The sequence below is a fragment of the Argiope bruennichi genome, chromosome X2 (assembly GCF_947563725.1).
Source record: "Argiope bruennichi chromosome X2, qqArgBrue1.1, whole genome shotgun sequence".
Taxonomy (NCBI): Eukaryota; Metazoa; Arthropoda; class Arachnida; order Araneae; family Araneidae; genus Argiope; species Argiope bruennichi.
Window position 1 is genome coordinate 107894384 of NC_079163.1, and position 26923 is coordinate 107921306.

The following is a 26923-nucleotide window of genomic DNA, read 5'->3' on the forward strand; positions in this document are numbered from 1 at the left end:
TTTTTAAAAAATTAAATAAAGAAAAATGAAAATGATATATTTATTAAGGAAATTTTTTAAATTTTTGTTCCTATTTCATATAAAATTCGAGTACTTGTACGTTGATGTGTCCAACGATTTAGAAGGACACAAAGATCAAAGGAAATCACTATCACTTTATTTTTTTAAAAAAGTGTAGTTTAAAAAATAAAAATGAAGGGCAGTTAAGAATTATATCTTATTTTTATCTGTTCGATTATATACATATGTATCCAAGATGAAGAAACTGAGCAAAGATATATAATGTAATAATTTCTTAATCGATCATGTTCTAATTTCACTGTATTTGTACAAGCTGTTATTTTTCTTGCGGAATTAGCGATAGTAAACTCTTTTCTAAAACTTCATAAGTTCAGAATACTTTGCCACGGCTTTTCTTTCCTATTTTCTGCCTTCAAATTCGTGCGCGACAATGTGCTCACCAGAGTTTGGGCAAGTAATCTTGATATAAAAATTGAACTATTTCCTAGAAATTATGAAGAATAAAAGTCATTAACGAACTTCATGACTGTTGCTTTTAAGTATATATATGTATATATATATATAAAGCTATTAATACATTAGGTATTGCCTTTCAATTATATAACGATATCACAAAATAAACATGAAGATAAAGTTGAAAATTTAAATTTTATCCATCCTACTTTCTTATCATCAATAGAATTCACTGAGGAGGGGCCTCAAAATATTCCAGCTCCTGTGACCTCATATTATCAAAATCCGCCACTGATTAGGGATTATTGAATGCATATAATGTAATGCACGAAAGAATAAAAATAACTTGTTTGCCGATTGCAAAGCAATATCATTGTTTATCAACTATTTAATCTTCTTGCAATATTAAATATTTATTGCATAATATGATTGTATGCATTATCAATACAATATATATTAAATAATTATATTCGTCCTTGTCAAAACTTGGCCATTAAAACATCGATCGAAAACTTTTATATAGGGATCTGATGGAAAGTTCCCTTTCAATATTCAAGTTTGCGATTGTTGCAGAGCAATCGTTAACTATATTATCTTAAATATCTTATCTTGGGATCTGTAATAGGATCATTTGGAGGAAAAAGGAGGTCAAAAAGAGGATGATCCAAATCAAAGCACTTTTAAGACATACATTTTTTATTTATTTTTTTCACGTCATTTTTTACTATAAACTATATTTCAGAAGAATCATACTTAATCGACACAAAGATTACTAATATCGAGTGATGAAAAAAGAAAGAATCGGAACACGTTCCGGAATCGGACCACAATCGGAAAAATACATAGCATTAAATAATAATTATCATGATATACTGTACTTCAAGATAAAAAGAGAAGATATAAAACCATAATAATCTTGAGCTGCCTTTTTTAGAAAAAATTAGATAATTTTGAGAAATACTTTAAGAGGGGGGTGTCGTATTTTGTCGTAAAAAATTTCAATAATAATTCAAGAAACATAATTGAAATCATTCAGAAAATTGTTTATTTGAAATGGATATACAATTTATTTGAATGTATAATTCATTATTTGAAAATAAATTTTTTATCCTCATATGATATGGATAATTTAATTTACGTTTGAACTTGAGTGTGTTGGTTGTACTACCTACTCAAGACAGGTGATTGCAAAAGTAATAAAATTTTCCGTGCAGAATAAATTTAGAATGTGGCGAATTATTATTTACACCACTGCACAAAACAATATCCATATCTAATAGATGGGAAGCACATAAGTTGAATTTTCAAACAATTCAATAATAAAATTTGCCATAAACGTAATTGCGAACTAATGCCCTGAATGCATTCTGTTGCACTAAATGTATTAGAAAGTTTAATTCGGACTTTAAGAAAATATTTTTCTTCCTTCTCAAGCGATGTTCATAAAAAAATCAAGTGTTTGGAAAAGTTAAACTGAGTTTGAGTTGTATTTACACATAATGTAATAGATCAAGAATTTCCAAACATCACAACCTCAATTTTAAACAAACTAATTTAGAACGACCCATTTCATTTTCAGAGCAATGAGTTTTTTTTTTTTTTTTGAGACCAACAGCACACACTCTTTCCAAAAGAGGTTCTATGAACTAAAAAGGAACTCCTGATAAGGAAAAAAAAACAACAATTATCATTAAACATAATAAATATTTACATAAATGATAACGAACCTCTTCAAAATTAATGGTACGCTAACCGAATTGAATGCTTATAACGAAAAAGAATTTATGATTATATAAGTGAGGTATTAGCTTTCTCTTTTCGTTTGTTGAATTTCTTTTACTGTTTAGGCAAATTTGGAATTAAAAAAAAATCTTTAAAAAATAATTCGAAGAAAATTCTTAAAAATTTCAACAACTATGTCTTTCAGCAATAATTTAAATTATTCCTATTTTAGATTAAGATATTACTAATTAATGTCTAACTTCAGCACTAACAATTAGATCAATATTAATTGACATAAAATAAAAATGCATAAATTTATGAGTGTCGATCAGAAGAAGTTAAGAGAATTAATAATAATGAATCTTTTGTAAGCGTTCATAAATTAAATAACATTTTAAAACAAGTACAAATTTAATGGATAAGATTTAAATTAATGCACAACATTAAATATTATTTAATGAATAGCTGTTTCATTAAAACCTTCTTGAAACCTAAGAATATAAGAAGACTTCATTACTTATATTGAAATTATTATTTTTAAATTCACTCATTGTATTTTTAAAAATATCATAGACGCTCTGAAAATAATGATAATAATAAAAAAAAATGCAAGTAATAAGATTAAAGATTTTAGAAGAATAAGATAAATAAATAAAGATTACCATGTCTCATCTCAAACTTATTTAGTTAACTTGATTTTTTATCTTGTATCTGTAATGTAAATTAACCCATAATCTCCTAAATAATTTTTTTTAAAATTAAACAGCAAACCATGGAGAAGGTGAAGAAAGCATATGTTTGGACCCAAAAAGGTTGACATCTCAAGATCCTGAAATGAACAGCAAACGACAGAGCTTATTCTGAGTGCCCTCTCAAGCATTCATACTTCCGAAAAGTACGGCTTGTGATGGATTCGCTAGTCTTTAGATATAAGAGTGACAATTGACAGGCTAACAGAAAAATTACGAACAAAATAAGTATCTGTCAACAAACGGAAAATGAAGTTGTTAACCTAACGATTCCAGTTGAAAATCGTAATTTTCTTCGAAATAATCACAAAAAATGTGTATCGAAAAATGGGAATTTAACCTTTACCCATTATGAGTATTATGTGAAAGATTACAAATAATATTTTCTTTGCTTTGTTATTGTTAAACGTTGTATACGAGTGAGTGATTTGATTTATGTACGAATCTCACTAGGCACAAATACATCTTTAGAATCCGAATCATAATTTATGCACTGAGAAAAGGCTAAATGACATTTATTGTGACCTTCAAGTCTAAAAATGGAAAGATCTATGATCTGTATAACTAACTACGATGAAAATTAGGCGGTTTCATTCTAGTTGAATTTATTGAACAGGAGGAAAACAACTCACAATTTTGGAAGGCGTGTTTGTTGTTATAGGCAACGAGTTAGTCCAGCCAGCGCTTTAAATTTAAAAATGTAAACATATATCCTATATTTCGAAACCTTTCTCGTATTCATTTGTAATTGTCATTCAGGAAGAAAATGAACTGGGAAATTTCGGAATTCATTTTTATATTCAATGTTTTTTCTTTGGGCTTCAAAAATATTTCAACTTCGTTTATTTATATATATTTTCATACATATTTTTTTTTATTTTTGCCATACAACAGTGTTTGATTGACGGCATCGGTATTTTTTTTATTGATTTATATAGCTAAATTAGCATACATTTTGAGCAACTGAAGATTGTAATAGAAATAATTTTTAACTTGCTCAAATTTTAAAAATTTCTGTTTTTTTGGTATAATCTTAAAGATTTCTTTATTTTAAATGCAATAGAGTACTTAAAACTTAATATTTTCTATAAAAAATAATAAAAATTATAAGCAATTTTCAGGGACGGATTGACATATTTTCATAGGAAGGACATTTATTTTTCTGATAGTAAAACATTGTCTGCTTATCATATTTTTAGGCTGTGTTGGCCTGGTAATAGAGTTTTAGTTTCAAGGTTGGAGGATTCAGACCAGATTTCATCAAGGATCTGCTGTATGTTATAAGTTTGATTCACATTAAATTTTTTGGAATTATGTATTCTTCTGTTGATATGGTAAAAGTTTCAAAGGTAGGATACTGTTTAAATGTCATTTGACTACATTTTAATGCTGCGGGATCTTTCCCAAAATATCCTTGTGACCCTTTGAAGCAGAATGTTAGTTGAGCTGTGCTAAACCATATTATATTTGCTGGATTACAGACTGCAATCCTTAATTTATTCTTTTAAAGACCTATTGTGTACATGTAGATAGAAGGAATAAAATCCATACATCAAATATCTTTGTGTTAATATGGCATAAAAGTTTTAAAAGTACAGAATCACTACAACTATCTTTTTTTATTATATAAAAGTAATTTCTATATCAAGTTGTGTAGCTGTATGATAAGCACATACAGCCCAGTCATAGCATTACAAAGCAATCCATATGACTGAAAAAATAGTAAATTTATCTTTTATTTTTAAAAATTTCCTCTACTTTTTTTTAATCACATAGGGAATATATGTTGCTCATTGAATTTACTATCACCAATTTTTATTTATTTATCATTGAAGACTTATTTGTTAGATAAATTATTACTAAATATTTCTGAAAAATAATTGCACTAATTAATATATATTTATAACATTTTAATCATAAAATTCCTGGAAAAAATAAATTTCTTGTAATTTTTTTTCTTACTTTCCAGTCAGTATATATTATGGAATCAAATTCCCCTGAAAGAGTAGAGATGAATTTATCTCAGAATGTAAGACTGGATGCTACAGGTGCTGAAAGAATTTTGCAATTTATTGAAAATGTTCCTGGGGATTATGGATCACCATTACCAGAAAATGACAATGTGCAACATAACTTTTTTGAAAAAGTATTATTTAAAACCTATGTTTTTAATGATTAGAATGTTTCTTAATTTATCCATTAAAGACAACTTTGGCTGTCCATTTTCTGGCTAAAGATCTTACAATTTTTATATTATTATTTAAAATAATAACTCCTAAAGTTTTTTGTATAACTTTTTATTTAATATAGATAAAATTTCAGAGTGACCTAAAGATATGTTTAAATGACTTGCTGAATATCAAAGCAACATTCATAAATCTGCCTTTTGTGAGGAGAAATAAAATAAATTAGTAACTGAACTATATTATATTAGTGTGTAGAAGGAATTTAATTTGCACTTAATAAAAAAAATTATATATTCCCATGATAATGAATTAGTTTGTTTATCATTGAATTTTATACTGAGAATCTTTAATTTATACTATTGAGGAGAAAACAATAAAATAAGAGCAGAATTTTTATTCCCATCTTTGAATATAATCTGCTAATTTTACAGATGTTGCCATATTAAAATAATTATTTTCTTTAATGGTAGATATATTCAGAGTATCTGTTTGTTAAAAAGTTATGAACATGTCAGAAAATTATTTTTTTGTAACATTGAACTTTTCTTATAGTTATCACTTATTTGTCATTTTAGAAAGATCTCCATTAACTGAGGTGAAGCAAAGTATACTACTTATAAGCTTTCTAAAGAGCTTAACTATAAATTTATTTAAAGAACAGAAAAAAATTAAAATCTGTAAAAAAAATAATTAAATTCACAAATATGCAACCTTTTTAAGTTACTTTATTATTTGCAAGTTATAGATTTTTAATATTTATTTGTTTAATATTTATGAAAAGAAAGAAAATATTGGTGTTTTTTGTAATCTGAAGTGTACCACAGCAGTAACTACTATTCGTGCATTTACTTCTTGCAGATCTTGAAGCAAAGATTATTGAGAAATAATAGTTATAAGGTTGGCTCTTTAATCTAATATTCAATTAGAAATATCCATGACTGATTTATCTTATAATAGATTATATATTAAAGTAATAATGACTAATAAGTTTGATGATTTATAAAATTGCTAGATTTATATCAATATCCATTGACTGTCAATACCTACATACCTTGAAAAGTATATAGACTTAATGGAAAATCAATATAAGTTTGAATGATGAATTTGCATTAGGAATGGATTAGATTATCTTTAAATCTGCATATATTTGTGGCATGCTATAATTGTCTTTATTTTTTTAATAAATTTGATGTATTAATCATTTAACTTCCTTTAAATTTGCTTTAATATTGAATTTATTTTATTGCCTTTAAAAATCAAATAGATATTTATAGGTAAAATTTTTAATCCTCTAAATTAGGAGAATTTCTGGAATTCAGGAATTTTTTTAAAAGAAATTTTAACATTTATTAATTTATTTCCTCTAATTTGTTTTATATTCACAAAAATATTTGTTGCATATTTGTATAAATGAGAAGATGAGAAATATTCATTTTTAGGGAAGAGATCTTGAAAGTGCTTTTGTAAACCACAAATATACTGATGCAGAAAAAAAACTCCTCAGTGAATATGAAAGCTTAGATTATTTACCTCCTCATAGTAAAGTGTACAAGCAATGGCTGCATCAACAGCCAGCAAGGTCCTGAAGTATTCCTTTTATTTATGTTATCTTTTATTTTTTTTATCTGTGTTTTATTTCATTTATAATAATATATAAATTTTGAAGTCAGTAGGCAAACTTTACAATTTATGAAATTTAATTGGGGAAAAGTTAAAATTTTTATTATATATATCTCATATTTTGTGTTTTATATAGTTTTGATTATATATGCACCATAACTTTTTTAAAAAATAAGTTGTTCTAAAGTGATATTGTACAAATAGAAAACAGCATCTATGTAATGAGATGATTTAATGAATAAATTTATTTGTTGTTGTTTAAGATGCTTTAATTTTTTTGAATAATTAATTAAAAATTTTGCTTGTACATTTGTAGTATACTTGGTTTGAACCAAAATCAAAGGTTAAATATATTCATTCAGATTAACATTGCACTCATGCATCGCTTATAAAAATTCTGACTCATCTATAATTTTTTTTATCTTTCTTACAAAGAGTTTTTATTTTGATCTGTCAATTTGGAAAACTGAATTACCTGTAGAATCAGTAAATTATTCTGATTATTTAAAATATATAATGTGCAAAAAAAAAAAAAAAAAAGAAAGAAAGAAAGAAATCTTATTTTACACATTTAAAAATGAAGCTATTTTCTTCTTGTGTGTTTATTCTTAGAAATTTTAAAATGAAGCTATTATATAGAAAGAACTTATATTAAACAAGACTTGCTAATGATGTATGAAGGATTTTTTTTGTGCCTAACTGACATTTTAAGAACAAAAGTTTAATACAAAATATAAAAATAAAACTCATTATAAGAATTATTGTATATTTTGTAACTTAAAATATAGATTAAATTCAAACATTTCTTCTTAAACTGTGTGCAATGAAGAAACACATGAAGTTAATTATTGCATCAATATTAAGCAAAGCATTACAATTCCCCATATTTTCCAGTTGAACATCTTTCATATTTTGAGATTGAAGCATGTAAATCTAATTTTCCATCATTTATTTTTAAAATTTTTCCTTTACTTATATTAACATTTGTTGTCTTCAATAATTTCTAATATTATCATACATAAGATTTTGATACATTAATTATGACTAGTTAGTGATCAATAATCATAAATTCTTTTTAACTCCTTGGTTGAATATTTATTTGAAAAAAATTTTGCATTTTAAATACATTTAATTTTAGGGGCATGCAAAAGTAGTAGATTTTATCAAAAAAAATCATTTGTTTCATGTTATTCATGATATATACTCCTACATGATATTGAGATAATTTAAGGCAATTAGTATTACAAAATAATTGAGACAAATAAATTAGAACAAATGTATGGTGTTCTGGTACATAAAATGTACACAAAGGGTTAAAGTTGACAGTTTAGCTGTGTCTTGAAAACTTCATGGCAAAATATCAAAGAATATTTTAACGATTTTATCTAAAATCAAAACAGTGTAGAATCTTCTTGTATAAATGAGTCGGAAAATCATTATTAGAATTTTTTGTTCTTGAAGATTGTAGGTACTATTTTTTAAAAAAATAATAACTAAATTGCAGAATGGATTGGGACCACTGGGTAATGATGGGTCTGATAGGATTTCTTGTAGGTGTCCTTGGTTTTTTTCTACATCAGTTCATTGAATTGCTTGCAGATTTAAAATGGGAAAAGGCTAGGGAATATATTGAAGTAAGTCTCTTTTCTTCTTCTTTTTTTTTTTATTAGTCTTATACTTCATTGAATATTTTTGAAAAAGCTTCTTATCAGATTTATGCAGCAATAAATAATATTTGGTTTAAGAAATAAGTTAAATATTATTTTTAAGGACAATAATATTCTGTAAAATTTAATATAAATATAAATGAATTTTAATAGAAATCAGAAAAACATAATGAGTAGTTACATGTTTTAATTAGCTATTAAAGTAAACTTTTAGATAATGAGCATGATAATTCCCTGAATTTTTATTTCATATATTAATTATATTATTATTTACTTTTTATTAATTTTATTATATTTAACTTTTTATTATATTTATATTTTTTACTTTTTAAGGTTTAAAATATAAAAGTAAAGTCTATAGAGACATTTTTGATGTTTGATGTAACTTGAATCATTAGTTCATTTTTTGGTTAACTAATAGCATTCATTAATTGTGATATTTTTAACATTTTTTTTATTTCTAACTTTTTTAATTTTTAATCTTCTTGATTTATTTTATTTCCTTTCTTTCCTTATAATATATATATATATATATATATATATATATATATATAGTAAATTGTTAAATCTTTATAATCAGTGAAAATCCTTTTACAGTATGCTCTCTGTAAATCTTTTCATGGAGTAGCAATATGACCTCTTAAATCCAGATTTTACTTTTCATTCAAAATCTATTGCTATTTTCAAATGATAAATTAAGGTGAATTTTGAAAATAGACATCATCCTAAATCCTATTCACTGTAGACATCATCCTAAATCCTATTCACCTAATAAATACAGTCCTCTAATAATCGAGTCTTTTAAAATGTAAGTATAAATTAATGTATTATATTATTGGAAAATTCTATTTTATATTATGTCATAGATGTTATCAATTTTGAGATTTTAATGCTATTGAAATTTTTAATAGGAAGATAATTTTATGCATGCTTGGCTGTGGGTCATTGCTATCAGTTTATTATTTGTCTTCATCAGCTCTTCATCTGTAGTAGTGAGTAGATTTCTTATAGAAAAATTATGTTAAAGGAATATAGTCAATTATTTTAGTTGCAGTGGAAACAATAAAGTGTTGTATGCTTTTCTTAGTGTTTTCAGATACTTGAAAGATAAGATTAAGGTGTCAGGGAATTAATATTACAAATTGGTAAATCTGTAATAAGTTTATTTTATCCACTTCTTTAAAATAAATTCTCTTTAATGCTGTGTATTATTTTAAAAGTGGATGGACTTTTACTTGATTTCAATTATAAAAGTTGTTTTAACTCGTGAATTGTGCAGTTCTTTAGTTTCTTTCCCATAACTTTCAAAATCTAATTATAACTTTAATGTTTTGAGGTAAAACTTCCTTACTGTATAGCATCTTAAACCCAATTAGAGTTGCTGACTGACTAAGAAGTTTCATTTTGGAAGCTTAAAATTTGTAAGCGAGACTCTCAAGCTTTCTCTTTATGATTGCAGTTTGTTAGTGTTTCATGCAGCATGTCTGTAAAATATTCATGCCTAGGATCCTACTTAAATACTATCTGGTGAGGATTTTTAAAAAATACGTAAAAACTTCAAATAAATGAAATTTTATAATTTGCATTTACTGCAGAACTCTTTAAAAGATGTCTCAACACTTCCAAACAACATATATATGCACATATTACATAAATATGCACAAAATGACTCACAAAACCTAAAAAAAATTTCAAAAAAAAAAAAAAATCCATCAAGAAATATCTTTCGACAAGAAGGAAAATATTTCTATGATATTCAAAAAATTGTATGTGTTTGACCACCGAGAACGAAGAGAGCAATAAAAGAATAGAAAGCACTCTTCTCGGATGCCCCGGTATGTGTGTGTGTGAGCACTTACGTGCGTGCAATGGAAATAAACTAACATTAAAATATAGCCCATTGCACCTTAGGCAATGTCTCAAAGAAGTGGAACAAGCATTTATATCCTGAAATATTGCACTTAAATATATACTTCCAAAGTTCCGTTAAATAAGGTGAATAGTAAAAAAATTTAAAAATCAATTTCTTGTACAACCTTTACAATGTAAAGCATCGATTAATAAAATTTTTTCTTGCATTCGTCAATGCACACATAATGTTTTATGTGTCTAATTATAAGATTTACAAAATTATCAGAAGGAAAATGTACTGACTTAGACTTATTTTACTTACTTTTTCATACTTAATAAATTTACTTTTTCATACCTTTGACTTATGTTTGAATAAATCGTTCATTGTATATTTCGGGGACAATGCACTTACCACAGTTAGTTATTAAAAGAGCGGTATCGGAAAATAATAATGCATTCATTAAATTTCAAAAAATGGTCAAATACATTAATTGAAGTGTTTACAAAACTTGTCCAAATTTAACATTTTCGACATTTACCTGTACAGCTGCATCACAATTACATGCATCATAAATCATTAGAATGTTAAAATACTCCTTATTGTTGAAGTGCACCATTTTCTAGAAAGGCCTGGATTTCATGCACAAAATTAAAGCAAAGGGTATTTTTTTTCTCTTGTTCGGAATTACATTTCTTCTCTATGATGCTTTAAATGTTCAGTTTCTCAATTTTTTTTATTTTTTATTATTAAGTCAGAAATGTAAGTGTTGGCCTGTCAAAGTGGAAAACAGTATGCATGAGTAGCAAATATCATTCAAGTCACGATGATTGAATGATATTCTACTGAACAACTATTTGCTTACAACAGTTTTTATAAATTAAGTAAATTTGCATTACTGAAACAAATGTTTCTATCTAAAGTTGGGATAAGCCCTCCGAATTTAGAAATTTTTTAATTAGAAATATATATATATAAACTCCATCAACACTCTTAACCATGATATATGAACTTTAAAAAAACTCTAACTCAATCTGTATTATAGACGTTGTTGAGTATTTATTTTTAATCTAATAAATAGAAAGTTGTACTATATATATGAATTTCTTGTTATATACTTCAGCTTCTGCGTCCAAGTGCTGCTGGTTCTGGATTGCCTGAAATAATTGCTTACTTGAACGGTACAATTGTGCGTCACATATTTAATGTCAAAACATTAGTTATCAAATTCATATCGTGTGTATTTGCTGTTTCAAGTGGAATGCCTGTTGGACCTGAAGGACCAATGATTCACCTAGGGTACAATAACTTTTGAGACATTTTTTGAAATTACTGAGATTGTGTATAGTTTTTTATTCTGTAATTTTATGGTTAAAATATTAGTTTCTGGTTGTTCAAAAACTGTAACAAAGAAGTATGTATTTACAAAACAATCATTTTGTATGTTATGTCATCTCTGCCTTTTGATAATCCATTAGACAGGATTGCACGGCACCGGGAGAAACGGGAAAAGGAATTTAAAATCATCTAAACAACAGGGAAATTTGATAGTTTTCATAAAAACCGGGAAAATACAGGGACATTTAAGTTTCTTTTTTTTCCAATCTAAAATATGCTGATCTCTGAACATTGCAAAAAGTAAAAGATCGGAGCCTTACCATCAAAAATGAAACGGCAGCGTTATCGCCGAAACTCGCCCTTTTTTTTTTCTCTTTTCCCTGTTTTTTCTGTATATATCAGCCTAATTTTGATTTCAGAGACAGTTGTTTTCTTTCCACGACATTCCCGGGTTGCAGCTAATGAGGATGACCGTGACTGATATAACCGCGTGAGAAAACAGAATAAATTTCTTTGGCTGGAATAACAACATTCAATCTGCGGAAACATCGCGGATGTGTTTGTCACTCACACGTAAACTTGTTGAATGGTTTATTATTATTATTTAAAAAAATGTGAGTTTATTCGGAGTAGGTTAGAGAATTTTTTAAAACAATGAGCTGCTGAAAATGCAATTTAATGCAGATTGGATGGATAAAAATATGAATACTGATTTTGCTGAATGGGTTAGAGAAGTTCCTCAAAATCCGTTTGCTGTGTATTTCTCGTTTTTTACATAGATAATAAATCTAAGTAATATGAGAAAACATACAAGACTGCCTGTCAGATCATCACTGATGTTGGACTTTCTATGTAAAAGGAATACAGGAGAAGGGGATACGTCAAGTTCGAAAACAACAAATTTAATGTACGAAAATAAACCGAATTCGAACTTTTTAGTTCCAGAACAATCATTTAAAGCTGAACTTTTATGGGCATTAAAATTTAATGCGTTACAATCATCGTTTAATGCTTTCAATGGCGGAAATATTTTCACTAATACTGAAAAAACCAAAGAATGTGCTTCAGGGCGTACAAAAATGTCATCCATTATTTGTTACAGATTAGCGGTGTTTTTTAAACAATCTCTTAAGAAATCTTTAAACAATAAAAAATTTGTAATATGCTTTGACAAAGCTTTGAACCTCATTTCAGAAAAATATCAAATCTATCTTAACCGTAAGATATTGGTGAAAAATCAATCAATAGTGTCCAGAAGATATTGGAATTCAATAATTTTAAGGCTGCCATTGTTCAAGAATTGTTTCAGAATTTTTAAGAAGTTACATCAAGTTTGGACATATAGTTACTTTTATAAATTAATAATACATTCACCAAATGTAAATTAAAAATTTTTAAATCATGTACTGAAGGGAAAGCAGATGTTATTTTAAGAGCAATGTATAGAATATTTAAAGATAGTCCAGCTAGACATGCTGATTTCCTGGAAGTTACTGATTCTTCGGAATTTTCATTGAAGTTTTGTCCTTTTCATTGGGTGATTAATACTATCAGCGCTTGCGAAAATACTCTAAAGGTTTTTGATAACATAAAGAAATATATAGATTTGAATTTTTTAAAAATTCTTGGATCTGCAACGAATGATAATGTTGTAAATGCTTGTCAGGATAAATTAATTCTAAAATTAGCTTCTCTTATATTTCTAATATTCTTTTGCGATTTCTTTAAAAAATTCAGACATCTGAACCAATAACGTCTTTTTTATACGAAAATCTTTTCATTTTTGTTAAACATTTGATGAAAAACATTATCAAAAGAAGCATGAGCGAAGAAGCTAAAAAAAAGCACACTTATTTTTGTTAGAGTTTGATGATCCTAAAAATATAAGGATGAGAAAAAGTACCGATATTGGAATAATAACTACAAGTTAATTACTAGTGGAGCTACTGAAACTAAACAAAAAGATGGCCTTTTAGCCGAGTGTTTTATATTTGTGAAGGATACTACAATATAAAAATATTTGAACGCATGCCCAAAAATTTTACTGTTTTAAAAACTGCATTTTGTTTAAATCCACATTTATTGAAGTACCTTGCTTTTCTACTCATCAAAACTATGGTATGTTGTTATTCAACTAATATATGAATGCTGTTCACGCTTTTTCTCTTATATTGCATATACGTACAGGGAAAATAAAGGGAAAGCTCAGGGAAATCTGATTAGAGCACAAATTATATTGGATTTTTTCCGATTGATCTTTAAGCCAAAGGTTGGGACATGATGGTCAAATACCCCTCCTTCGAAAAACATTCTTTTACTATTGAAACTAATTTTAAAAAGTTAGTGGAATGTATATGTTTCTTTAATGATCAAAGTGTTAATTGAATTAGTGTTTAAAATGAAGCGACTTTGCATTAGACTTCTTTCTTAAGTATCATTAGAAAACAATGCCTGTTTTTTTTTTATTAATTAATAAATGTTTTTGAAAATTGCCTCTTTTATGCAATATTCATAAAACAGCCCGAAGACTTAGAAATTTTCATTTACATAATTTGTTATTAATAACTTAAAATCAAAAATTAAAATTCTTCATACAACAAACTTTTATTTTAATTTAATGCTTCTGTAGCTACTAAAAATATATGTTTCATTTTGTAAGGGATTTATAAGAAAGAAAGATAAGAATTTATATGAAACATTTTAGCAAGTTGACAACAAAAATGTTATTGTAGCATGAAACAACTTTCTTTTTTATGTTGCATTTGAAGTCACTCGGTAAAGGGTTCTAAGGGTTTTATTATTATATTCAATGTAGTACAAAAAGTATTTTTAAATTTATGTTTGAATGTTTTACAGGTCACTAGTGGGTGCTGGATGTAGTCAGTTAAAATCCTCTACTTTGAAAATTAATCTACCATTTTTCAAAAGATTCCGTAATTCAGAAGACAGGTATTTTTTTGTGTTGTATCATATATTTAATTATATTTGTCTCATAATACATTAGTGGCATCTTTATATTTACGTGAATTTCTTTGCTTATTTATATTTTTAGAAAATCTGTGTTTTCTGTAATAAATAAATGTTTGCATTTTTTTTGTTGGTGATAGATTCTTTTTATAGTTTTCATTTACAACTTTATATTTAATTCATTCCTTCAAAATAAATATTTTGATATAAATAAACGGTATAAAGTGATTTTAAAAGAAAGCATCTGTGAAAAACTAGGTCCTAATAATGCCTTGAACCAATGAACTAGATATGAAATGAAAAAATGATTGTTTAAACCTCCCAAATAATGCATAGAAATTTATGTAATAGTGTTTCTCTATGCACCTGCATAGTTAAAAGATTATAATAAAATGTTGGATCTTTATATTGAATGTGTACTTTTAAAATAAATGGAATTTCAAATTTATTTAAAAAAAAGTTTTGGTATTTTTTGTTTCATTTTACTGTGTATATATATTTCGAAGACAGTTTTTTAATAAGATTGTTGCCTCAGTTTTATTTTTTATGCCTGTCAGTGAGCATACATTATTTTTGTTCCGTTCAATAATAGTAATTGTAACCATTGTTTAAAGATATAAAGAATTTTAAAAATATTGACTTTGCCGATCTAAATATTTCTTTTTCAAAATATCTTTTGCTCCTGCATTTTTAACATAGCTTCTACGCTATTTAACAAATATGCTTCTATATAATTCTGTTATAGTTTTAATGGTACACGTTTGTCAAAACAAATGTTTCATTTTACAAATTTTAATGTTTAATAGTCATTATGAATAAAAGTTATCGTATTTCATTCGACATTTTTTCAAAATTCACGTAGTTTCTTATATTGCTGTAAATCAGGTCAATTTTTCGAAAGAATATTTTTTTAGAAATTCTATAGTTTATTGCAGGACATGACATATTTTTTAATGTCAAGATTTAAACTTTGGAAGACTTCTCAATTATGTCTTCATCATGTTTTTTTAAGACTCTCAAGTCCAAATTAAAACCAGAAGTGCATAGAGAAACCGATTTCTTAAAAAATTGTTTAAAATGTTTCAGTTGAACAGAAGTAATCATCTCTAATGATTTGGTTTCTAAGACTTTACTAAAAAATTTGGGAATTTATATACTTTGATTCTGTTTTTACTGTCCTTGTAATTACTATAATCAGCTTTATAATATAAATTTTGTATTTATTAGAAGATGTATCCATATCTTACATTTTTTGTTAAATGATTTTATTTGTGGCGTAACATCTCGTACTACAAATCAGAAGGACTATTTTAAATATAATAAAACTATGATTGTAGGTCATCTATTTTTCTTTGAATAAAGGTAAGTAAAAAAAGCATTTTCAGATATATAATGAGAATGCTCGATTTTATTTCTGTATGTGTCATTTAAAATATCCGAACGTATAATTATGTTAGTTCTTTTCAGTTAAAACATTTTTGATGACTAAGTAATATTAATTGAACATATTAATTTTTAAAATTACGTAGTATTTAATGCAATAATTTAATGTAGTAATGCGTTTGAATAAATTCATTCTATAAACGGTTTGTAGCATTTCTTTTATATGAAAATAATTTTTCCTCGTTAAATAGCCGAGCTGTAATTACTACATTTATTCATAAAGATTCATAATTGTTTCCTTGTTTTAGTTTTAATTATATAATGTGAATATTGTCTTATTCTCATGCAGCTTCGTACCAAAGAAGAAAAAAATGTATCAGAGGGGTAAATATCACTTTTGTGATTTAAAATACTTTTTGAACCAATACAAAATCTACAAATGAACTCTAAACAAATTTTATAAATTGTTCTTAATCCCCATAATAAATTAGATGTTCTGATATAAAGTGCATTTCTTCTATTTGAAAAGTGGAACGATTATTTTTAGCCTCTATAATTCATTTTTAAAAACCTACACTAATGAATAAAATGTATTAAGAGTCATGTATAAGACTCATACATAGACACATAACTTTTTCTCTTTTTCTGATTTAAAATCCTGAAAATTTAACATTTTGCATTAACTTAATAACTTTAAAATGAATGCATGTTAAAAGGAACTTTATATATTGCTTTTCAGAGTTGGGGAGCTGCTACTACCTTTGCATTAAATATATTTGTTCATTAGATACCTAGGATTACTACAAAATCTCTAAATGTGAAGAAAGCAAAAAAAATTTTAAGTACATGGTTTTTATAATTAAACTTCCCGTATAAACAGTGTCATACAACGCAAACGGGTGAGTGGATTGTAACGAAATTTCGTATATAGACTATACACAAGATGCGCTCACAGAATTTCGAAAAAAAAAAAAAAAAAAAAAAAAAAAAAAAAATTCCAAAATGTCCACCAGAGGACGTTTTTTCTGAAAAAACATTAAATTTAATACAATAAATGACCAAAACGGAATACAGAAACAATATTAACAATTCAGAACAAATAATTATGAGTAATAAAATGTAAAACCGAGAAAAACTGTCAGTTCTAGGAAAAAATGTCGAGATTTGCATGCTTGCGAAGAAGAGGAAGCTTTAAGCAAAACAGGTTAGGATAAGAAATGTTTGTAGTCGTTCATGTTTTATGTCGATGTTTCCGGCTTTAATGATGACGGTATCTTGTTGCGACGTTGAATGACTTAAAGAACTCCATAACGATTCATGTGCGAAGCATCACAACTGATCAGTTATGATCTGCTGTTGAATACATCGGTTTGAAATTTTGCAGGTGAATGAGGGTGGTCACATGGAGCACCTTTCCCTACATCATTCTGGACATGATTAACAACTGCTCCTCTTGTGAAATTTCGTCCTAATCCGTTCTTGTCTGAAAACTGAACTGTTTTTTCACACAACGCACTGTTATTTTTTCCTTACCTTTACTTTATGTGGTTCGACGACAAGGCGATCAGAAACTAGTCAATAAATGTTAATATTGCTTCTGTATTCCGTTTTGGTCGTTTATTGTGTTAAAATTAATGTTTTTTCCGGAAAAAGCGCCCTCTGGTGAATATTTTGAACTAAAAATTTTTTTTCGAAATTCCGTGAGAGCATCTAGTGTATAGTCTATATACCAAATTTCGCTGCAATCCGTTCACCCGTTTGCGTTGTATGATGCTGTTTATAGCGGAAGTTTAATTATAACCACCCTGTAATTCGGCAAACTATGATATGCTGTTATGTGGTTCGGTAAGCGATGCTATTTCATATTACAGTTTGTTTTTATCCATACTGATTGCCCTTTATGCAAAAAAATGCATTCTCTTCTGTTGATATTAATTTAGGTTGATGACCAGATTGTTTCAGAACCACGAGATGTTCTTCTAAATGGAATCCATTTTTTACCTGACAGATGGATTTATGATCAAGCGTTATGATTGAAAATATTTTAAATAAATCTTTCATTCTGTGAGCAAGCCAGTGCCTTTAATTTATGCAAAACAGGAAGAAGTTAAACATCCATACTCTTTTGTTAAACTGTGCTTCGACTAATAGATTATGTGATCACTTAACAAATATACTCTCCAAAAACTTCCTTCAAATCACAACTGAAACTTTTTATAAACAACTTTTTTTTTCAATGCCTAATATTTTAAATTAGCAAATCGAAAATAAATTACCGAATTGTATGAATCCACAATTTTTTTTTGAAGCATTGAATTAAAAACCTACTTTCATACATTAGTTTATTTTGCTTTTTTCTTTTATTATTGAAATTAAAAATTCCTTCAGTCAAAAATCTGTTTATTCAAAAGATTGTTTTTCTATTGCATTCTCATTTCTTGTTATTTTTCTATTAAAGTCTTCTGTTATCGCTTCAAGCTGTATTTGCTTTTTTTAATCCTATTTCATTCTAGTCTTATTAAAGATAGGTGCTGAATTTTTTTCTTGAAATTTTTCTCATAGTAGTATGTATAATATATAATGCTTTGATTTGTTTTTATACAGGCATTTATTTTTGATATAAAATAATATTTTTCATGAATTTTTAAATGCTGTTTTCAGACTTAAATATAGAGTTAGTCCTGCATACTTTGTAGTGAATTTTTAAAACTAATGGTATAACTCTTTCAGTTGTAAAATTTATTGCTCTGTGAAAACAATATAAATCGAAATTTATATAAGAAGTGCGAAATTTTTTTCTCTATTTTCTGTAATAGTGCTAATAATCGTTTTATTGTTGTTTATTTTTTTATTATCATTTGAGATACCAGTGAATGTTTTGCATCATTAAAAAAAAACTTTAAAAACTTAGAAAATATTCAATGCTTATTTGGGGTACATGACAATAGTTTCCAGTAGTGTATTATCACTGTTGCTATAGTGTGATCTCTAAAGAAATTTTAATTTATTAATCTATTTGATTTTATTGATTAATATAATTTTTATGATTATTTTGATAATTTTTAATTTGTATCACAAAATATAGCATTTCACTACCATATCAGAGATGGTCTAATTATACTTTAACAAAATAAATATGAGCGTAATTTAAGATAATCTTGCATTATTTAGATTGTTTGAATTTTTTTTTTAAATCAATCATAATATTGGAACAATGTAATATTTTCACCATAGAGAACATTCTATAGAAAGTGTTCAATATATAATACAATATATTATTTATATCTGAATTGCTAATATGATGAAATATATTAACAAATTTATCAATGTAGGAGGAATTTTATTTCTGCTGGAGCTGCAGCTGGAGTGGCTTCTGCTTTTGGTTCACCTGTTGGAGGTTTGTTGTTTTCCATGGAAGAAGTATCGTCATTCTGGAATATGAAATTATCATGGCAAACTTTTTTTTGCTGCATGATTTCAACTTTTACTTCTGATCTGTTGAATTCAGCTTTTACTGGATTTCATTATGAAGGCAACTTCGGATTATTCAAAACTGAAAAATATATTTTATTTCAGGTAACACTTTTTAAATATACACTGATATTCAAATTTAATAGTATTTGTATATTTTATTGAATTTCCAACAGCATATTTTGATGAAAGTTGGTTTGGCTACATTATTATGTTAGATAAAAAAAATTACAATTACCATTCACATTTATGATCAACAAGTCTCATATCCTATGAAGCTCACATTGCAAGTTCATAGAAATATTAATATAGCTAATTTTCTAATCTGTATAGAATAAAGTTAAATATTCTTGTATATGGGTTCTTACCTTTATATGTATGGATTAATATTATTAAATTGATTCTCCGCGGGATGAGGCTTCCAAACAAGAGTCTTCTTTCTGCTGAATAGTTATATCATCACTAGCCAGATCAAGTTATATTTTAGGTACTATTATCTACCCCCATAAGATTTATTATCTATGCCTTTAAAAGTTTTAATATAAAAATTAGTTTGAATAAGAGAAGGTTATTTTATAATGAACATTTTTGGAGGGGGGGATTTTTGGACGAAGGAAATTTATTTATGAAGGAAGTATATTTTAATACTGAGAAATATCTTTTAAAGCATTACTTGCTTCTTTTTTAGATTTTTCTTTCTTTCTTTTTTTTTTACATCAAGGCTTTCTTATTGACCCGCTGATTTTTGAACTTAGTAGTAAGGTTTTCGGACAATAATATGTATTCGAGAAGCAGGTGTAGTAATATCAGCATTATTTTTTAACTTTTCTGGGAGAAACAGTTACTTAATTGATGAAATTATAGTTTAAAATCAACCTAATGAGAAAATAATTACCATTGTATAAAAAATATTATGAAAAATTATATCTCGAGAAAATGTTGTAGAATGAAATGTAAATAAATAAATGTGTTGAAGGCAATGTATATTGTTAAAACTCAACTTTTGTAAAAAAAAAAAAAAAAAAAAAATGTGTTCGGAATCGAAAATTTTGGTATTACTGAAACTCAAAATAATTGACCCAAAAATAAAACAAATGAAATGCTTTATTTGGAATAGACATCTGGACAATAATAAGACTTTGTGGCAATAATTGACTATAATTGTGGCATATGCACGCCTGAATTTATTATTCTTTTATATTCGTTTCTATATTTATTGAGTGAAAGTACAAGATTGGCGATTTATCTGCAAAACTGTCTAGCTAGTTTAAAAGGAAGCAAGGCGCGAAACTTTAGTTTCCAAAAATAAAAACTACAAGAATTTAATCTGTCTGTGTTTAAGAAGTACTGAATTATATGCCTTGTTCGTATTTATGCAGAAAAAACACTTAGAATTTTTTAAAACTTCTTATTTAATTATTGTTAAAAGGCATTTTTAAAGTTGCATTATGCAAGATAAAGTGTGTACATATATTTTTTAAATTATTGCATGTTTCAAATATTGCCAAAGGTTCTGCTTATAACCATGCCTTTCTGCATGGAGTTGTTCACATTATATTATGATTTACTGTTCATGATTTATATTTGTTTTCTAAAACAGGTTGTAAGAAGAATTGATTTAAATATTATAGCCCTTGTGCCAACAATTATTGTTGGAGTGCTGGGTGGACTTCTAGGCACTCTTTTCACTTTCCTGAATTTAAAAGTTGCCAGAGTTAGAAGAAAATTATTGTCTTCTGTGAAATCTAAGGGAGTTAAACAAACGTTACAGATCACTGAACCGTTGATAATAATGGTAAATATACATACTTTTCTTCTTAATGTTACAGAATGATTACTATTTCCTTTTTAGTTACAGCTATCGAGAATATTAAATCCTTAACAATAAAGATTTAAAATGAATAATTCTTTAGTAAAAAAATAATGTTGTTAGGTATGATATTATTCTTTTACATTGGAGGGGGAGGGTATGAAAAAACCTTAACGAAAATGACTTAACCATTGTTAAGTCATTTTGGACCTGTGAATCTATTAAATATTTTTAACTTATTGCAGAAATGTTTTGGTTTTGAAATACTATACATGAATTATAGTCTAGTACTTTTTAATATAAAACATATCTTATTCAAAATAATGAATTATTTTATTTCTTTAATAGATTATAATGGGAACATTATCTGTATTTCTTCCGACATTACTGCCGTGTACTACATTTGCTTGTGATCATATGGATGAAAACGGTGATTGTTCTTTGTCAAGTGGAATTCGAGTAGAAAAAAGTGTTGAATCCTATAATTGTTTCATAAATAAAACTGGAAATATTCCGAAAAAGATTATGTATAATACTAGTTATAATGAAGGTAATTTGTATTTGATCTTTAAAATTAATTTCCATTGTGTAGAATTTATGAATATTTTTGATACATCATGAATGTAACTAGATTTATCCAGTTTGATAAATAACATTTATCTCTTGAGAAATATATTAATTTTATTTTTTGAATTCGTTTGGAAAATTTGAAAATGTATATCTTCTATTAGATTTATTTCAACTGTTTATATTAAATTTATATTCAAATATGCAACATTCTGCTGTGTGATACTTCTCAAATATTATATCAGCAATAGAATTCTTTGCTTTAAATGAGATAAGATTATTTCTGTAGCTTTATTTTTTATGATGCTGAGTTTAGAAATTCATTTCTAATGCAGAAAATTATTCATATAATTTGTAGATATTCTCTTATTTTTCTTACTTAAATACAAGCTCTTTTCATAAGAAATTCAGAACTCTATATTTTTTTTCGTAATGAAATACTTGGCTGATATTTTCAATTAAAAATACAATATATTAAATAAATATTTTCTTTTTTATGGTTCAGGATTAAATATTAAATAGATTTTTGTTTTTTGTTGGAAACCAAAATACATGCATTAAATGAGATGAGTGATGTGTAAACTATGGTTTAAAGACCAGCTGAAATCCACATAGAAATCCACTACCCAAACCACCATTAAATTAAAAATATTAGTATAGAAATTTCGTTGACATTAGAAATACACAGCGTAATTCAGTATTTAATATTCATTGCTCCCTCCTGCCCTATATGGACTGAAAAAATATGTATAAAAAAATCTTGATTTATATTAATTTCACAATATTTGCATTTTACATTACTTTTAAAAATTTAGCGAAAACATGTTTTGCGTAATTTTTTCTAACAAGTATGTGTTTTTTATTGCATTCATTTTATGATTTCGTATATTTCATATGGTTGAATTTTTATATTTGAATACAGAATGACAAATAGAATACAAATATTTCGGGTCATAATCTTTGCAATTTTTTTTTCTAATCCCAGCATAAATCTTTTAAGAAATTGTGTGTTATAAAAAAATCTAATTAAAAAATTAATTTTAACAATTTTAATTTTTTTCATTTAAAACTTCGTTCTCAAGTATATAAATTTAAATCATTATTGGTTATTCATTTGCAGTTTTTGTCGATAAAGATTGTTTGAATCTGTATATATTTTGTTCAATATTGAAAAATATAATGGTTTATGGAATTTGAAATGGAAAATTAATTGAAGTGATTCGCAAAAAGTTCTTTTATTACCATATGCTGATTTTTCTTATATATTACTATATTCTATTCTATTTTGCATTTATTATAGAGATATAAATCTCAGGGTTTTTTTTTTGTTGTTGTTTTCAGCGGCTACTTTGCTATATTTGACTGGTGACAGAGCTATACATCATCTTTTTTCTCGGGGAACTCATCTCGAATTTAATTTTTTATCGCTCTTAGTTGTCCTACCTTGTTATTTCATTCTTGCATGCTGGGCCGCTGGAACTTCAATTTCAAGTGGAGTAGTTATTCCTAAAATGTGTGTATGAGGCTTTTGTTAAGTACTACTTCGATTGTATTAATTGTTCATATACATCCTTTGATATTATTTGGAAACTTTTATGTGAATTTACTCATAACTTTTCAATATCTTTAATTGTTGTTTTGAAATATCAAATTTAATGCTACCTCTATTTATATATTTTGCATAACTATTAATTTCCAATGTATCTAAGGTATAGGAGCATCAGTTTTAAAGTATGCAAGATCTGCATTAAATGAAAATGTCCTCTCATGTAAAACTTTTATTAAATTACAAATATTTAATTAATGGAAAGTCATAAAAGTGGTTGATGGTAGAAGGCATTGCTTATATTCAAAAGATATTTGGGAAAAAAAAGCTGCCCTCTGTTGAATTCATTAAATACAGCTAAATTTTATTTTAATTGCATACTTAGATTTGAGAATATCTTATATTTATATCAGCAAAATTCTTCGAAATGAATATTTTAAAATCCAGGCATCATTATTATGTTATTCATATACGTACGAGGTAACGCTAAAGGATTTTTGTAATGTTAACTGTTAACGTTTTGGGAAAATATTTTAATCTTGGGTTTTGCATTTAATGCATTTTTTAAAAAATATGTACTATTTACTTTTATTAATATCTAGGCTTAAAATAAAATTTGATTATTTGAATGCATTATCTTTAATTTACGAATTTATTGAGATGTTATCGTTTTTTGAATAATTTGTCTCTTGAATTCAAAGAGATAATATCAATCAGAGATAATATCAGACCAAAAGCTAAAATATGTGCTCCTCATTTCTAAGAGTCATTGAAGAAACATTTTACAAATTCGTTTGCATTGTTATACAAAATTTTCAAAATTATATAACCACTTCCGATGTGTTTTCTCCCCTCTTTTTTCCCTATAAATATGTTATTTAAATGTAGAAAGAAATAATTAAGTTCTTATTAAATATTATTTATTAATACATTTTGTCCATATTAAAATGTTAGTCTTCGATATTATTATCACAAAAAATTAATTTTGTACATAATATTTGCTCTGTTTCACGATTATTTCGTTAATATTTTCATTCAAGGTATATTGGTGGTGTGATGGGTCGCCTAGTTGGTAGGATCATGGTTGAAGCATTTGGAATTCAAACTGATTTGTATTGGGCATGGATGGATCCTGGTGCTTTTGCTTTGATAGGTGCTGCAGCTTTTTTTGGTGGAGTGTCTCGTCTAACGATGTCGTTGACTGTCATAATGGTTTAAACAATTTTTCCTAAATTTAATCTAACTATAGTTTTATATTTTGAATCAATGGACAATGTTAAATGTATTTACTTAAAAAGATATTTTAAATTTTAGTGGTATTTTTGAATAAATGTTTGTTATTGTTCCTTGATTTTAAAAGAAATTTATCATATCCTTCCTGTCTTACATTGTTTTTAACTTTCCTTAGTTTTTATTTATTATACTAAATTTATTAAATATATTTGAAAATTATTTTTTTCTGGTAGGTGGAACTAACAAATGATGTGCAGTTTCTTCTATTGATTATGGTTGCAATAATGGTGTCTAAATGGGTTGGAGATTATGTGACTCATCCTTTCTATCATGCTCAGCTGGAATTGAAATGCATCCCATTTTTAGATTCAGAGCCAGTAGTGCTATTTGATGGAACAAGAAAGTAAAAAAAAAAACTTTTTTTTTACTTTCTTATTTTGTTTTATTATTTTTCTAAAATTAAAATTATTATTTGATGCAGAATTATTATGTATTAGGTTTTATGAATTATGTCGTAATTACTTAAATAATTGTTTAAATGATCAGAGTCAGTTATTCTCTTTTAATATACTTCAGTAATATTTTCTTTAGGGATATAATTGTTGTCTGAAGCATTATTTTAAGCTTATTATTTTACAGTATTAAAATGTCTTTTAATCTTTCGAATTGTAATTATCAATTAACTTCTGAAAAAAGCAGCAATTCAAATAACTACTTCTAATTCTTCTTGTGAAGATCAACTCTCATATAAAGGGGATATAAAAATTTTCTCACCCCAGATCTTTTAAAATGTAAGGAAAGAATTTGAAAAGTCGCACTAATATCTTTTTTAGTGTATTTTTCATTTCAAACTTTGGCACATCTTTATGAAAAAAATAACATCCCTGATGTCTGAGGTAAATAGTTTTGGAAGTCATCTGTAATATTCCTTAAATTTTAGATAAATTCATAGATAAAAACAATGGGAAAATATAGCATTATCATTTTCGTAATGTGATTATTTTTAAGCAATATAAGTTATTTTTTAAGAACTCTAATTTTTGCATAGCCTTTTGTTTATAGTGTCACAGTTTGAAAATCTTGCTCTGTGCAATGAAGAAAAGTTTCTTCTATATCTCATTATAGCATCTATTACACTAATTCTTGATGCTGTTTTGTTTGATCATTAGTGTCAGTTCTTGCATTTTAGCCTTGGAAAGGCTGCAACCTATATTACATTACCTAGTGATGCTAATGGTTTAAGCAAAAAACCATGCTTATTTAATCACAATTGCTTTTTCAATTTAATTTTAAATAATTATTTATCAAAAAATAATTCGATTTTTTACTTATTGTTGGAGAGTTTTAAAAAGAAATAGCAACTACGCAGTTGCTGATTTTTAATTAATTGAAGTTTGAAAAGAAGGCGTCGGTTATTTTTCTTCCATACCTTACTCTCGCTTATAAAGACTCTCGACTACGCTTGACTAATGAAATTTCAAAACTGAATATTTGATAGTGTAAGATAAAAATAAATGTTCATATCTATGTAGAAAAAAAAAATCATAATATCACAATATTTTTTAATTATTTTTATTGAACATTAATCGTTTAGTTTTTATATATATTCAAAAGAATAGGCTTCAATTAAAATTTTTCTGCAGAAAGATTTTTAGGTCTCTCTCTCTCTCTCTCTCTCAAAAAAAAAAAAAAAAAAAGATGCTGTTTCTCGGCAGCGCCTTTTTTCCTTTTACAATAGGTGAGCGAATATGCTTTGTTACTGTGCTTGTGCAGAGCAGAAATCGCTATTGTTTGGAATCGTAGAATTTCACTTTTTTTACGAAATAGAGACAGTTTCCCCACATTTTTGCAATAAAATAAATTAATGATTATACTTAAACAATGAAAAAAATTAGGGTCGCTGCTGTTTTGCAGTGCCTGTGCATGGCCCACCTCTTTTGATTATTATATAGCTAAGAGGAAATAATAAAAATAAAAAAAGTCAAACAATGCTCAAAAAAGTATTTCTTGAATTTAAAATAATATACTGACTTTGAATTACATAATTCATTTATAAATTTCTTATGTTAAATCAATAGATGGGGACATTTTTCTTTTTAGAGTATTAAAAAATATCTTGTTAGCTTATGAATTCTTTTATTTAATGCTATAAAAATTAATTTTTATTATTAATATTTAATAATTTTAAACTACCTTGGAAAATGAAAATTTTCGAAATTAGAATATATTCTTAGAATTCTGTACAAACAAAATAGATACTAATATATTTTCCAAGTCAAGAATTTAATTTTATGTCCAGTATTTTAGCGAAAAATATTTAAATGCTTCTGTTCTAATAATT

General features: G+C 26.4%; 1 protein-coding gene across 3 annotated transcripts in view; it reads left to right on the top strand.

The window, feature by feature from the left end:
* The window catches only part of LOC129960247 (chloride channel protein C-like), a 42643-nt gene that overhangs the window by 5512 nt on the left and 10208 nt on the right, over window positions 1-26923 (top strand). The window contains exons 1-14 of one of the 3 annotated variants that reach the window (XM_056073518.1): window positions 3608-3645; window positions 4145-4294; window positions 4915-5091; window positions 6571-6710; window positions 8256-8385; window positions 9330-9410; window positions 11391-11566; window positions 14462-14554; window positions 19288-19531; window positions 21027-21221; window positions 21585-21786; window positions 23145-23316; window positions 24390-24561; window positions 24816-24985. In XM_056073518.1, the coding sequence (XP_055929493.1) occupies window positions 4259-4294; window positions 4915-5091; window positions 6571-6710; window positions 8256-8385; window positions 9330-9410; window positions 11391-11566; window positions 14462-14554; window positions 19288-19531; window positions 21027-21221; window positions 21585-21786; window positions 23145-23316; window positions 24390-24561; window positions 24816-24985 (1988 nt within the window). In that variant the 5' untranslated portion in view covers window positions 3608-3645; window positions 4145-4258. Of the gene's footprint in view, window positions 1-3587; window positions 3646-4144; window positions 4295-4914; window positions 5092-6570; window positions 6711-8255; window positions 8386-9329; window positions 9411-11390; window positions 11567-14461; window positions 14555-19287; window positions 19532-21026; window positions 21222-21584; window positions 21787-23144; window positions 23317-24389; window positions 24562-24815; window positions 24986-26923 lie in introns of those variants that run through there. The other 2 variants (XM_056073519.1, XM_056073520.1) reach the window with 2 other exon arrangements.